A 16,950-nucleotide genomic window follows, 5' to 3' on the forward strand; every position below is an offset into this window, starting at 1 on the left:
AATATACATTTAATAAAATTGATATTTCAAAAATACAATATTTCACAAATTAACGTCATCTAAATTTAAAAAAACAACAAGTACGTTTTTCCGAGAGCAAGATGAAAACTCCAATGTAACATGAAGTGCGGTAATATACATTGTCAAAGAATATTTCAGCCATTTTCAATCAACTGCAAAATCCCAAAAGAGTGAGCACTTTTTTAATGTTCTACAGTTTGTAAGGGTGTTGTGTAAAGCGGTACACAGTGCCCAGTTTTGAATCCACCGTGACGACGGCACCATTGTTGTCTTCTTTCTCCACTAGCTCTACAAACGCTCTGGCAACATCGTCAATCCTGAAAAGCAAACATATTGACAGAGAAATCTTACACTCTTTGGAGGGTCGGTTAGAGTCCGTACAATTCAATAAGCCTTGTTCTGGGAAAACTGGGCTTAATGATGTGCGTTATGTGTCATCCCAGATTAGCATGTGCAGTCCTAATCAGGGACGACACTTCCCGCTTTTGTTGATTTTAGCGTTCAGGAAGTCTCTTCTAAACGAAATTCCAGTTTAGGCCTTAACGCACATACATGAAGCCCATTTTTAGGCCTTAACGCACATACATGAAGCCCATTTTTAGGCCTTAACGCACATACATGAAGCCCATTTTTAGGCCTTAACGCACATACATGAAGCCCATTTTTAGGCCTTAACGCACATACATGAAGCCCATTTTTAGGCCTTAACGCACATACATGAAGCCCATTTTTAGGCCTTAACGCACATACATGAAGCCCATTTTTAGGCCTTAACGCACATACATGAAGCCCATTTTTAGGCCTTAACGCACATACATGAAGCCCATTTTTAGGCCTTAACGCACATACATGAAGCCCATTTTTAGGCCTTAACGCACATACATGAAGCCCATTTTTAGGCCTTAACGCACATACATGAAGCCCATTTTTAGGCCTTAACGCACATACATGAAGCCCATTTTTAGGCCTTATCGCACATACATGAAGCCCATTTTTAGGCCTTAACGCACATACATGAAGCCCATTTTTAGGCCTTAACGCACATACATGAAGCCCATTTTTAGGCCTTAACGCACATACATGAAGCCCATTTTTAGGCCTTAACGCACATACATGAAGCCCATTTTTAGGCCTTAACGCACATACATGAAGCCCATTTTTAGGCCTTAACGCACATACATGAAGCCCATTTTTAGGCCTTAACGCACATACATGAAGCCCATTTTTAGGCCTTAACGCACATACATGAAGCCCATTTTTAGGCCTTAACGCACATACATGAAGCCCATTTTTAGGCCTTAACGCACATACATGAAGCCCATTTTTAGGCCTTAACGCACATACATGAAGCCCATTTTTAGGCCTTAACGCACATACATGAAGCCCATTTTTAGGCCTTAACGCACATACATGAAGCCCATTTTTAGGCCTTAACGCACATACATGAAGCCCATTTTTAGGCCTTAACGCACATACATGAAGCCCATTTTTAGGCCTTAACGCACATACATGAAGCCCATTTTTAGGCCTTAACGCACATACATGAAGCCCATTTTTAGGCCTTAACGCACATACATGAAGCCCATTTTTAGGCCTTAACGCACATACATGAAGCCCATTTTTAGGCCTTAACGCACATACATGAAGCCCATTTTTAGGCCTTAACGCACATACATGAAGCCCATTTTTAGGCCTTAACGCACATACATGAAGCCCATTTTTAGGCCTTAACGCACATACATGAAGCCCATTTTTTTCCCCCCGAGCGAGGCTCTGCTAAGGTTATTACACTCAGTCTGTGAGACAACCAGAAGTTAACATCGTAGTCAGAACTCATTATTTATACATAACTGTAACATGACATTTTCAAATGTCAACAAAAAATAAATCTAGTTGTCATAAATGTAAAATAATACAGTACATGGTGCTGTATGCGTTGAAGAATTGTTTCATTTAAACAAACAACATGACGTGACCGATACATATCGGACGATCTTATGAAAATTTAATGGCATGAATTGTGCATGTTAAATTTAATCTAAGTAACATTACCACTGTTTTATGTATGAAAGAGAACAACTTTATGAAGCCCATATGTCTACATATTATTTTACAAATGAATTTTATAGCACGCTGTTTTTGATATAATGACATTTTGTAAGCTTAACAACTGCAATGATTTTTCAACATGTTTTAAAAAGAGGCTGCAGCAATTTTTCGTTTCAACGCATAACAATGATAACAAAACGACAATTGGTTTCGGAAAATTTTGCCACAATTTATCAAACTCGCCATAGTAATCTGATAGTAAGCTCGCAAAAAGAGTTTCTCACCGACACAATTAATAAAATATCGAAACATAAATTGACAACTGGTGTAAGATACCATAAACACATATTAAACAACAATGTTGACTCGACCCCATACGTGTTTATTCCCACTTTGTCTATAAGCGAACGGACGAGCTCTTTGTTCTCCGTCACTGTTGACGGGGATTCCGTGTCGAAGGCGGAGGACATCATGGCCGTGTCAGTGAAAGCGGGACACAGCACGGCGAAACTGACCCCGTACTCAGACTGTCGGGGGTTCATCTGAAAGGAATTGTAGTTTCAGAAACAGACTTACGAGGGTTTATCTGAAAGAAATGTGTAGCATTTGTAACAGATTGACGGGGGATCATCTGAAAGGAATGTGTAGTTTCAGTAACAGATTGACGGGGTTCATCTGAAAGGAATGGTATATTCAGTAACAGATTGACGGGGGATCATCTGAAAGGAATTGTAGTTTCAGTAACAGACAGACAGGGTTCATCTGCAAGGAATGTGTAGTTTCAGTAACAGATTGACGTGGGTTTATCTGAAAGGAATCATAGTTTCCGTAACAGACTGACGGGGGTTCATTTGAAAGGAATTGAAGTTTCAGTAACAGACGCGGGGTTCATCTGAAAGGGTTTCAGTAACAAACTGACTTGGGTTTATCTATAAGAATGGTAGTTTCAGTAACATATTGACTTGGGCTTATCTATAAGAATGCTAGTTCCAGTAACAAACTGACTTGAATTTATCTATAAGAATGCTAGTTCCAGTAACAAACTGACTTGAGTTTATCTATAAGAATGCTAGTTCCAGTAACAAACTGAGTTAGGTTTATCTATAAGAATGCTAGTTCCAGTAACAAACTGAGTTGGGTTTATCTATAAAAATGCTAGTTCCAGTAACAAACTGAGTTGGGTTCACCTATAAGAATGCTAGTTTCCGTAACAAACTGAGTTGGGTTTATCTATAAGAATGCTAGTTTTAGTAACAAACTGAGTTGGGTTTATCTATAAGAATGCTAGTTCCAGTAACAAACTGAGTTGGGTTCATCTATAAGAATGCTAGTTTCAGTAACAAACTGAGTTGGGTTCATCTATAAGAATGCTAGTTTCAGTAACAAACTGAGTTGGGTTCATCTATAAGAATGCTAGTTTCAGAACCAGACTAACTGGGGTCCATCTGGAAGGATTTGTGGTTTTATTAACCAGTTACTTTTGACTAAAGCTTTCATAAGACAACGTAAGCCTGTTTTTCCTGAACCTTATTATTATTATCATTATTAAAACCCCAAATACCTGTGTTCTGTTCTTATACTCTGTTGTGTTTATTAGGTTGGTTTGATTTTTCACCATTTTCAATAGTATTTCAGTCATAGCGCGGCAGTAAGTTTATCAACTCACACACACACACACCTGGGATACCTGGTTAACCGGTACAGTTTATCAACTCACACACACACCTGAGATAACTGGTTAACCGGTACAGTTTATCAACTCACACACACACACCTGGGATAGCTGGTTAACCGGTACAGTTTATCAACTCACACACACACCTGGGATAGCTGGTTAACCGGTACAGTTTATCAACTCACACACACACCTGGGATAGCTGGTTAACCGGTACAGTTTATCAACTCACACACACACCTGGGATAGCTGGTTAACCGGTACAGTTTATCAACTCACACACACACACCTGGGATAGCTGATTAACTGGTACAGTTTATCAACTCACACACACACACCTGGGATAGCTGGTTAACCGGTACAGTTTATCAACTCACACACACACCTAGGGAAGCTGGTTAACCGGTACAGTTTATCAACTCACACACACACACACCTGGAATAGCTGGTTAACCGGTACAGTTTATCAACTCACACACACACACACCTGGGATAGCTGGTTAACCGGTACAGTTTATCAACTCACACACACACACCTGGGATAGCTGGTTAACTGGTACAGTTTATCAACTCACACACACAAACCTGGGATAGCTGGTTAACCGGTACTAAATGCACATACTAATGCATATTAACTTAAAACTTTCCTACTTGAATAAGAGGGAGGAGGTAAAATGGCCGTAGAATGGATTTCATTACATATCCCCTCACAAGTTAAGTTGCCGTTCCGGGGACAAAACCCGCGGTCCTCGAATGAGTAGTCCAGTGCTCTCCCAACAAAGCTAGCCGGGTACATTGTGATATAGAATGTGTTTCACTATAGAAATGACAGCATAACTGCAGTTGAGCAGGACATTTTTTATGATTTACCCGATTCCAGAGCGAAAACGTACCTATTCGTAATAACTGTAGTTTGAAATATTGGGGCATAAAGGTCGATCTCATGTAATTTGTTGCTACCATTTAAATATAATTCACGGGAAATACATAATTATTTGCAGTCTGAATGAAAAACAGGTGACTCAATGACATGTAAACAAAATGAAGCAAATTCGTTGCATTGAAACCGCGCCCCCGCCAAATAAGCTTTGTTTATTGATCGGTGCTATTCCCTTTATATACAGTATACTCATTAAGTGTAGGGTAATAAATAATAGGTAATAATTAAGTTCAGGGTAATTGTTTTTAAGAATTGCAATTCTCCTCAATGATATCTACACACCCATGAAGTTTCATGTTGAAATCTTGCAGCGTATCTGAGGCATAGCATTGAAAATTTACATCATACTTAAACAACAAAGGGCAAAAACTCTAAGTTAAGAAAATGCAGGGTTATGGTTCTTGTGCATGGCACTTCTTCCTATTGATTTCTACACACCCGTGAAGTTTCATTTTTAATGTTGTATCATATCTGAGATAAAGAGCTAATCAGTTTCATCATACAAAAACAACAAAGGGCAATAATCTTATTTATTCATTAATTTAAATACACCCATGAAGTTTCATGTTGAAATCTTGCATGGTATCTGAGATATAGCCCTGATTTTTTTTAATAAAGAAAAAACACCAACAAAGGACAATAACTCTTATTACAGAAAGTGTTGGATTATGGTTCTTGGCATACTTTTCTTCATTGATATCTATACACATAAGAAGTTTCATGCTGATATCTAATAAAGATTCTAGGATATATACCTAAACAGTTTTGTGACACACAAACGGACAGACTGAAGGACGAACGGACAAGCCCAATTATATATCCCTACGCCATTGGCGAGGGATAATAATTCGAAAATCATTTCAATTCCAACATAACCTGAAAATACCTTAAACATTGTCATTAGAAACAAATTATACAACACACCTCTAAGAATTGAGACTTCCTTTTCCAATGCTTATAAAGTGAAAGAAATGCTGTTGACTTTAGAAATCAGCAAGTATCGTGATTGAACTACAACTGGCTGACTTTTTGGGGAAAATAAATATGCTGGAATTAAGATCGAGGAAAGAGAGACATTTAACCTTTACTTTTAAATACTTTCAACTGAAATAGCTTTTTGCACTTACAGCCCAACTTCGTGTAAAGCCGACGATCGCATATTTGGAAGCGGTATATGTCGGCATGAAGAATACGGGAAACAAGCCTGAAAACAGAGTGTATATTAAATCACCACAAACATGTTTAAGTGTGTTTTGTTTTCTTGTTCTCTGTACATAGTCAATTCATCAGCTCAATTTCAGCTACTGTTATCACCCTTATATAAACAAGAGGCCCAAAAGGGCCTGAATCACTCTACTGGCTGGAATCAATAGGGCTCAAGCCCATGATAGTATGAACAATCTGAGTAAGTTTTAAATAAACAGACCCAAAATGGGAAATTTATCGCATAAACAAGAAGAAACGTAAAATTTAAATTTCAAATGGCTCCTTTTCAACAATAAGTTGGACAAATTTTCTTCACTCTCAATGGGGTTCTGGCCCTTGATGATATAAAACATCCGTTGAAGTTTCAAACGGATAGAACTTAATATGTAAACAAACAAGAAATGTGTTTGTCAAAAACACTATGTCCCCTTCTGCGCTGCTTTGATTTTTTTTTGACCTTTTACCTTGAAGGTTGATCCTGACCTTGACCTTTCACCACTCAAAATGTGCAGCTCCATGAGATACACATGCATGCCAAATATGAAGTTGCTATCTTCAATATTGCAAAAGTTATGGCAAAATGTTAAAGATTTTCATTTTTTTCTCAAATTCAAGGGGAGATAATTCTGGACTTATAACACCGATATTGCTCATTTTCAATAGGGTTTGACTCATCATTCAGATAAAGACACTGTGCAAGTTGGGAAATGATTGGATGAAAACTGTGGACTTAATTGCGTAAACAAGCCTTATTTCACAATTTTCTCAAATTCAAGGGGAGATAATTCTGAACTTTTTACTCTGATGTAACCCATTTTCAATAGGGTTCGAATCCTCATTAATATAACACTGAACAAGTTTGAAAAGAATCGGATGAAAACTGTGGACTTTATCGCGTAAACAAGAAAAAGTCTAACGCACGCATGCACTCACGCATAGACGACGGAAACCACGCCAGTACAGCTAACAAAAATACAACTATTATTTTATTCCATATGACAAAATACAGCAATGACTTAATGCAAGTCCATTCTAGTTTGCTAAAGTAATGAGCTGGCATAAGACAAGACAAGCGTCTGCATCTGTTTGGCAGTGTCGGTAGTTACATCGCTTTTGACACGGCAGAGTCGGTAGTTACATCGCACTTGACACGGCAGTGTCGGTAGTTACATTGCACTTGACACGAATTTAGTTGTGCTTTTAACATATGGTTCAATTCTCTGAAGTACATGTCCATATAAGTTCGTGCCCATATAAGGATGTGCCCATATGATGTCTCTTTTTGCTTTAAAGTGTAAATGATTTCCTTATCTGGTCAACAACTTCTTTGTGTCAAATCACTTACGAATGAAAGTTAGCACTACTTCATTAAATTATACCAGGGACCTATTTGTTTGTATAGGTCCCTGATTATACAGACAATCTCTCCGACGTGAAAATAAAATGTATGATCCCATTTGTATTTGGAATGTGATTGCCAAAATAACGAAATGTTAGTGTAAAACTTTGAAAAATACTGCTTATAAAAATATTAAACTGTAAAAAACAAGTGACAGAACAAGTAAGAGTTATATTTAAAGGAAACAATCACTCCTGCAATCACTTTAATTCGCGTAACGAATAATTACCTCATAAATGCATCAAGTTATAGGACCTTTTAATTTGAAGAAAAATCACAAAAACAGCAGTGCTCCTGCATTGCATGTACCCGCGGTAGAAGCGACGTTTATGATCAACCCTCCATGGCCGCCTCTGTCTTTCCGCATGTTGTCGAAGGCCAATAGTGTCCCTCGCATCGGAGCAATCTGTCATTAATGGGCAAATGTGAACACGTGAGGTAAACCATGGTGCCTAAACTACGTGACTTTTTCGGATCTGTGTTGGGAGAAAAAATCTAATCAAAACTTATTTATTGTATGAGAATGGCATACATAAGAAATATTGTAATAACAAGGGTTGTTTGTAAAACATGCATGCCCCCCATATGGGCTGTCAGTTGTAGTGGCAGCCATTGTGTGAATATGTTTTTTGTCACTGTGACCTTGACCTTTGACTGATGTAAGATATCATCCGGAAACCATTGTACCCTTTCGAGTCACTGTGACCTTGACCTTTGACCTAGTGACCTAACAAGAGCTGTCAGAGGACAGCGCGCTCGATTATTCGAGTGCTTGACAGTACAACGTAAGCCATCATGGGGAAATGGTTCATATTCAATAATATATAAAACGATCTTTCAAAAATAAAAAAAGGAAAAAAAAAAATTTTTTTTTTGGGGGGGGGGGGGGGTAGGGGGGGGGGAGAGGGGGGTATAATGTGGGGTGTGTTAATTTATTAGATGTTTAATAAAAAAAAATTTTTTTTTGGCGTGGGGGTGGGGGGGTAGGGGGGGGGGGGGTGAGGAAGGGGGGGGGGGGGTCTATAATGGTGGTGGTGTAGTAATTTATTAGATGTTTGAAAAAAAATTTCTTGGGGAGGGTAGGGGGTGGCGGGGGGGAGAGGGGGTATAATGTGGGGTGGGATAATTTATTAGATGTTTAAAAAAAAAATTGGGGGGGGGGGTGGGGGGTTGGGGGTAGGGGGGAGTGAGGGGGGTTATAATGTGGGGTTGTGGTAATTTATAGATGTTTAAAAAAAAAAAATTTGGGGGGGATGGTGGAAAGGGGGGGGGTAGGGGGAGTGAGAGGGGGTATAATGTGGGGTGTGGTAATTTATTAAATGTTTATAAAAAAAAATTGGGGGGGGGGGGGTAGGGGGGGTAGGGGGTGAGAGGAGGGTATAATGTGGGGGTGTGTGTGGTAATTTTATTAGATGTTTAAAATTTTATTATATTTTTTTTGGAGGGGGTGGGTGTGGGTAGGGGGGTGGGGGGTGAGAGGGGGGTATAATGTGGGGTTGTGGTTAATTTATTAGATGTTTTAAAAAAAAATCGGGGGTGGGGGGGGGGGGGTAGGGGGGTGGGGGTGAGAGGAGGGTATAATGTGGGGTGTGGTAATTTATTAGATGTTCAAAAAAAATTTGGGGGGGGGTGGGGGTAGGGGGGAGTGAGAGGGGGGTATAATGTGGGGTGTGGTAATTTATTGGATGTTTAAAAAAAATAAAATTGGGGGGGTGGGGGGGGGTAGGGGGAGTAGGGGGGAGTGAGAGAGGGGGTTATAATGTGGGGTGGGGTAATTTATTACGTTTAAAAAAAAATTGGGGGTGTGGGGGCTAGGGGGGTGGGGTGGTGAGAGGGGGGTATAATGTGGGGTGGGGTAATTTATTAGATGATGTTTAAAAAAAAAATTGGGAGGGGTGAGGTTGGGGGGGGGATAAAGGTTGGGGTGATGTTGGTAAACAAGTATGCAAAATATAAAAGCAATATGTCAAGTGACAATGAAAAAATAACAAATGATCTCACACTGACATGAACAAATATCCTCTATTTATTAAACATGAAATTTAAACTTATTGCATTTGTTTCCCCTGTATATAAGAAAGATATAATAGTGTATTACCTCCCCTGTCCTGCTTATATTTATATTAATCAACAACATTAAACATTAACACAATACTTAATATACAAAAAAATCTCATATTCTGATAATATTTTTACTGATCCACTTTATTTCACTCAAATGATGATGTTTCATTGGACAGATAATAATAGATGTAGGATTACAGACCAGTTGCTTCAGTTATATTGTTCAGAGTTCGCCCTGTTGGCCGCGTATGTGTTCTTAAGTTATCATCCAAAAACCATTTTACTATTTCGGGTCACCGTGACCTTGATCTTTGACCTAGTGACCTCAAAATCAATAGGGGTCATCGGCGAGTCATGATCAATGTACCTATGAAGTTTCATGATCCTAGGCCCAAAGCGTTCTTGAGTTATCATCCGGAAACCACCTGGTGGACGGACCGACCGACCGACAGACCGACCGACATGTGCAAAGCAATATACCCCCTCTTCTTCGAAGGGTGGCATAATAAAACACACTAAATACGTAACTAAAGCAGTATTCTTATAGAACATTATAAAAATCCAAGCAGAAATATAAATCAGTACTATACATTCACAATAAAGAGCTGTGTTAAAGATTGCTGAACTTGACCCAAGGAAGGGGCCTAACCTTCCATAAAAAGAAAAGGTGTAAAATGGGGCCATAAAATAAAAAGGGCTTAAAGGAAATTATCACTCAAATCCGGTTTGAAGGGAACTGATAAGCAAATTTCACACAATAAAAGCAACAAAATACAACAATGATGAATGAAGAATAAAATATCACTATAAAAGCAAAACAATACAATATTAATGCTTAAGTGATTATACCGCATGTGTAACTAGCATTATTTCAAGTAAAATGTACGAAAAAACATTTTTAGAGCGCGACCCAGTTAAAATTTTAAAGGATCTCTTTTTAAATAGTTCACCATTTTAATGGGATAAAGCGGAGAGCCTGCTCGTACGAGTTTTCTATATGTATCATGATCTTTCTAAACAAATAAGTACATGTATTTTTGCAGTAAAGTGCAAACGCGCGTTTGAAGGGTTAGACAAATGTCGGATCAGTGTGGGGACTTCATTTTACAACGCGCGGTTGCACTTTACTGAAAAAATACTTACTCACAAATGAGCGGGCTCTCCACTTTATCCCATTAAACATGTTGAAATATTAAAAAAACATCATTAAAAATATTAACTGGGTCGCGCTTTATTGTCCCAACACAGATCTTAAAAGGTCACGTCGAATAGGCACCGTGTAAACATAATGGGAACATCGGTTTTGTATTTGTTTGTAAATTAGTTATTGATACAAATTGGCGGATGACAAAGGTATTAAAGGGGACTTTCACGCTTTGGTAAATTGACAAAATTGAAAAAGTTGTTTCAGATTCGCAAATTTTCGTTTTAGTTATGATATTTGTGAGAAAACAGTAATACGTAACATTTGCCATGCTCTAAAATAGCCTTTATATGCATCTTTTGAGGATTTAAAAACCTGAAAATTATAAAGTGTTGCAACGCGAAATGATTGAATAATTTGGAGAGTTCTGTTTTTTTGTTATATTTTGTGAAACTACGAGGATCGCTTATATGAAGTATAAAATTCTTCTTGCATTGTGTAAGGAAGGATGGCCGAGTAGTTTTATGCGCAGACTTTTTACTCCAGGACTCCAGGGGTCAGTGGTTCGAGTCCTGCTGTGGGTTACCTTTTTTCTATATTTTAATTTTATTCTTGATTTTTTACTGGAGCTTTTTAGATCCGATGTTTACATTTATCAATATAACATTTAATGACAAACTTCAAAACATGCCAAAATCTGTGAAAATGCCCCTTTAATGTTGGTATAACGGCATAGATTGGCGGATTAATCCATTAAGGGATCAACCTATAAGCAACGAAATCTTTACTTCATATTTACAGATAAAATGGTCCTTGAAGTGTTACACCATAAGAATGATGGGAGTTTTCAATATTCACTGACGCCATAAACAATAGAATTCCTGAGTTTTTCAACAGTAAAACATCGTTGTTAATAATAATCCTTTTACAACTCCATATCAATGATAAAACTTACTGCGTTGATTTCCATTGTCTTGGCAAACAAGTTTTCGTTCATAATTCCTGCATTGTTTACCATCAAATTGACCCGCTGAAATTTGTCCACCGCTCTTTTCCACACATCTGTAAATGGACAAAGGCGATTTGCTTAAATCTTTAGCGGTATATAGACCAGTAACCTATTGATCACTTGCGATTGGTCAATTATGGACTGAATTGACCAATTGAAGGTTACTATTTCGATGCTAAACAAAGTATGTGGTTGCGGAATCAAATCAGTTCACTTCAAATCCTTTTAAGATATTTGATATTAAACGTTTTTTTTAAATCTAACGTTAACAGGCAATTAACTTAATTGACCATTACAATTTGGAGCATTACTCAGTCGATGGATGACACAAGCACGCCAGATGATCAAAGTACAGCCGCTTCTGCTTAGGTCAATAGCATAAATCTATGGGATAATGAAATCAGAAACAATGATTTTATGTAAACTGAAACAATATCACTGACAGTAATAAAGATAATAGTGGGCATTAATTTGACAATAATGGATTATGATGGTGTTGATTATGATGATGACGGTGGTGCTGGTGATGATAAATGTGATGATGAGAAGAAGGAGGCGGAACAGAAGGATGAGGAGGAAGCATGTGTAAGTGTTATCTGTTATGTTTAAAATTTTGATAATGATCAAGAAGCAAACGATTACTATACATAACAATGATACTTACCATAATGATATTAATTAAAAAAGTTGAGGAGAAGAATAAGGATCAAGGGCTGTTTGTAAAACATGCATGCCCCCCATATGGGCTGTCCGTTGTAGTGGCAGCCATTGTGTGAATACTATTTTAGTCACTGTGACCTTGACCTTTGACCTAGTGACCTGAAAATCAATAGGGGTCATCTGCGAGTCACGATCAATGTACCTATGAAGTGTCATGATCCTAGGCAAAAGCGTTCTTGAGTTATCATCCAAAAATCATTTTACTATTTCGGGTCACCGTGACCTTGACCTTGTGACCTCAAAATCAATAGGGGTCATCTGCGAGTCATGATCAATCTACCTATGAAATTTCATGAACCTAGGCGTATGCGTTCTTGAGTTATCATCCAAAAACCATTTTACTATTTCGGGTCACCGTGACCTTGACCTTTGACCTTCTGACCTCAAAATCAATAGGGGTCATCTGCGAGTCATTATCGATCTACCCATGAAGTTTCATGATCCTAGGCATATGTGTTCTTGAGTTATCATCCGGAAACCATTTTACTATTTCGGGTCACCTTGACCTTTGACCTAGTGACCTCAAAATCAATAGGGGTCATCTGCGAGTCATGATCAATCTACCCATGAAGTTTCATGATCCTAGGCGTATGCATTCTTGAGTTATCATCCAAAAACCATTTTACTATTTCGGGTCACCGTGACCTTGACCTTTGACCTAGTGACCTCAAAATCAATAGGGGTCATCTGCAAGTCATGATCAATGTACCTATGAAGTTTCATGATCCTAGCCCAAAGCGTTCTTGAGTTATCATCCGGAAACCATCATTTTACTATTTCAGGTCACCGTGACCTTGACCTTTGACCTTGTGACCTCAAAATCAATAGGGGTCATCTGCGAGTCATGATCAATCTACCTATGAAATTTCATTATCCTAGGCGTATGCGTTCTTGAGTTATCATCCAAAAACCATTTTACTATTTCGGGTCACCGTGACCTTGACCTTTGACCTAGTGACCTCAAAATTAATAGGGGTCATCTGCGAGTCATTATCAATCTACCCATGAAGTTTCATGATCCTAGGCGTATGCCTTCTTGAGTTATCATCCGGAAACCATTTTACTATTTTGGGTCACCTTGACCTTGACCTTTCCCCTAGTGACCTCAAAATCAATAGGGGTCATCTGCAAGTCATGATCAATCTACCCATGAAGTTTCATGATCCTAGGCGTATGCATTCTTGAGTTATCATCCGGAAACCATTTTACTAATTCGAGTCACCGTGACCTTAACCTTTGACCTAGTGACCTCAAAATCATTAGGGGTCATCTGCAAGTCATGATCAATGTACCTATGAAGTTTCATGATCCTAGCCCCAAGCGTTCTTGAGTTATCATCCGGAAACCACCTGGTGGACGGACTGACAGACCGACAGACATGTGCAAAGCAATATACCCCCTCTTCTTTGAAGAGGGGCATAAAAATTGATGACGAAAACGACGATAATAGAGATAATCTTAAGTATTAATGAAGCTACCACGAAACAATGAGACTAAATTAATTAACCCTTAATTTCAGCTTCGGATGTGACGTCACATTTCATGAAGAACGTCTTATCCCTGCCAAACTGCTGTTGCAATGTGGATTCCGTCGTCCGCCCCTCCGCCTCGTTTATATCCACCAGGCACACCTTTATATGCAAAAGTTTTTCATTAATTGTTAATTATTTAAATGAAAGAGACTTGTAACACTTGTTCACAAATTGATAATGACAATCTTCGAATTTGTTGTAACATATTTAAAGAAAATATAAATGGTAAAAAATAACACTTAGGGCATAGACCAAATCGATCAGAAAATATGATTTCGTTTATGCGTTATAATCATTTAAATTATAAACTTATAAAGCGTTACAAACGAATAGTTTGGATCATTAATGTTTGATTTTTAAATAACTATTCTAAGTTCTGATTCGTAGAAATAAAACCACGGGGGCTTTCGTCCGATTTGTTCAATATCCACAATGCAGCAAAAACATTAAACAAATAAACAACAACTGTGAGAAATTCTTTCTTTTCTTTTGCAGATTGAAAACATCATCACGACTTACCCGCGCCCCTTGTTTCAAGAGCTCTGTAGAGAACGCCTTGCCCAACCCCCGGGCTCCTCCCGTGACTATAGCAACCACGTCTGCGATAATCATTCCTTTATTCCAGGAGGCAGGCAAAACACTAAACTGTTGATATACCGGTAAGCCGTGTTCTGAGAAAACTGGGTTTTATTCATGTGCGTAAAGTGTCGTCCCAGATTAGCCTGTGCAGTCCGCACAGGCTAATCAGGGACGACACTTGCCGCTTTTATGATATTTTCTGTTGAAAGAAAGTCTCTTCTTAGCAAAAATCTAGTTTAGACAGAAAGTGTTGTCCCGGATTAGCCTGTGTGGACTGCACAGGCAAATCTGGGACGATACTTTACGCACATGCAATATGCCCAGTTTTCTCAGAACACGACTCATAAGCTTCGCTCTCTGAAAAGAGGGGGTAATGCATGTGCGTAAGCTGTTTTCCCAGATAAGCTTTTCAGTTCGAACAGGCTAATCAGGGACGACACGTTCCGCCTTAACTGGATTTTCGTCAAGAAGAGTCTGTCTTTTAACGAAAAATACAATAAGAGCGGTCCCTGATTACCTGTGCGGACTGCGCAGACTAATGTGGGACGACACTTTAAGCAGATACATTAAATCCCCTTTTCACAGAGCGAGTATTCAATATATTGCCATAAACTTGTTGTTTTACATTTACGTTTAAAGTAAAATCTTTCACTGATAAAAAAATAAGTTTTAACCGACATAATAATAAGGAACTCCGATATCTTACACTATTTGTATATGTCAAGTTATTCGGTTGTTTAATTATTATATAGATTTAATGCGGTCAGTGTATATGATTTGGATATTGATGTATATCAATACAATTTAAGCCTACATATGCGACTAACATCAGTTATCAATCAGTATACTTGATCTAGTAAAGGGGTATATACACTCTCATAGATTTTATCTTGATTGAATGGCAAGTATTTAAGTGTTTGTAGTGGTGTTGATATTATATACATTGAATATATTTTATTTTCAAAATGAAGTGATAATCAGTACATTAAAGCCACACACCTTGAAATGAAAGTAAATTTAAGTATAAATGAGAAACATATTTGATCTATGCCAATTATAATATATCTGGTGGTTACAAGGTGGAAATCCGTCTTTTTGTGCTTTAAAACTTAAAAATAATCGCGTTTGTTGAAAAGGACGTATACGTCTAGAAATCCTACTTTAGGTTTTAAAAGCGGTACTGTTTGAAAAATAATAAATTACTTGATAACTAGGCTATAGATTTAATTTTATCTATGCCAATTGGAATATATCTGGTGGTTACAAGGTAGAAATCCGTCTTTTTGGACTTTAAAACTTAAAAATAATCGCGTTTGTCGAAATGGACGTATACGTCTAGATATCCTTCTTTCGGATTTTTTTTTTTTATTATAAATAACTTGCTTACTTTGCTATAGAATTAACTTCATCTATGCCAATTAGAATATATCTGGTGGTTACAAGGTAGAAATCCGTCTTTTTGCGCTTTAAAACTTAAAAATAATCGCGTTTGTCGAAATTGACGTATACGTATAGAAATCCTACTTTCGGTTTTAAAATTTATAAAAGTAATAAATTACTTGCTAACTAGGCTATAGATTTAATGACAATTGTGCACACTTTCAAATTACATCTAATAACATGTATTTCATTTCAAGGTGTGTGGCTGAAAGCAGAGAATCGCGTAAACAGCGGAGACAACTCTTACATGTTACACCAGACAGTATCCTGATAAGTGGTCTGCTTTTGTACTACCCACTTACTGATATAAATTGAAACTTTCAACATTTTCTCTTTCAACATCTGGGCAAAACATATAATAACATAAATCGTTAAAAACACTTACCTATTCACAATAACAGCCCTAATTGCATATTTATTGTGACGATGTTCTCCATAGGCTTCTATTTAAGTTCATTATAGATAATAAAGTAGGCCGCAACACTATGACGTCCCATTTTTTAACCTTTGAACTTGAAAAGTAAAATTTTAACAAAAAATAAAATAAATCATGAAGTTAAAAACTTCTTTATGTATTTCGTCAATAATAGCTTGTAAATCAGTCGCACTGTCAGAGCATTAAACAATAAACACTGCTTTCTTTTTCGTTTACTGATTTTTTTAGGGCTCGGGCTAAAACGCATATGCTTCCAATATAGGCATTACGGAAAACGCTTAGGATATGATCAGAAAAAAACAACGAATACGGGATAGTTTAAAAGAGATTAAAATAGTTATTAAAACATTGCAAAGTTGCCATACACCTCACTTACATTAAAGTCGCTTTTCTCAACCTGAGCAATATGAGGCAGATATATTGTGTCATTTTTGCCTTTGACAATTAGAACCGAAAGCAAACATGCTGCACGTATTTTAGAGGATATACAAAATATAACAGAATATATATTGTCTGTGCTTTATACATGTAACATGTTTACTATACAAAACAACAACAACGGCTTTGCAATGCCAGACGAGTGCTTTTTGCGTGGTACATCCACGACACATATGCGAGAATTCAACATTGCGAAAGCAGGAGCTTATATTAATACATAAAATGTATGAAAAACATGGATACACAAATCTTAATGTAAACTGACCAAAAAACAAAAGGCGGTGAATGCATGAATGTC

General features: G+C 37.6%; 1 protein-coding gene across 1 annotated transcript; it reads right to left on the minus strand.

Annotated features, from left to right (window-relative positions):
- Nucleotides 1–211: 211 nt before the first annotated feature.
- On the minus strand, nucleotides 212–16,456 carry LOC127878661 (15-hydroxyprostaglandin dehydrogenase [NAD(+)]-like). The gene is made up of 8 exons (XM_052425189.1): nucleotides 16,164–16,456; nucleotides 14,279–14,404; nucleotides 13,735–13,858; nucleotides 11,454–11,560; nucleotides 7,600–7,696; nucleotides 5,813–5,889; nucleotides 2,428–2,612; nucleotides 212–338 (listed from the first exon to the last, which is right to left on the minus strand). The coding sequence occupies exons 2-8, from the start codon at nucleotides 14,369–14,371 to the stop codon at nucleotides 212–214; spliced, it is 810 nt and encodes a 269-aa protein (XP_052281149.1). The 5' UTR covers nucleotides 14,372–14,404; nucleotides 16,164–16,456.
- Between the last annotated feature and the right edge of the window lie 494 nt (nucleotides 16,457–16,950).

The sequence above is a fragment of the Dreissena polymorpha genome, chromosome 4 (genome assembly GCF_020536995.1).
Source record: "Dreissena polymorpha isolate Duluth1 chromosome 4, UMN_Dpol_1.0, whole genome shotgun sequence".
Lineage (NCBI taxonomy): Eukaryota > Metazoa > Mollusca > Bivalvia > Myida > Dreissenidae > Dreissena > Dreissena polymorpha.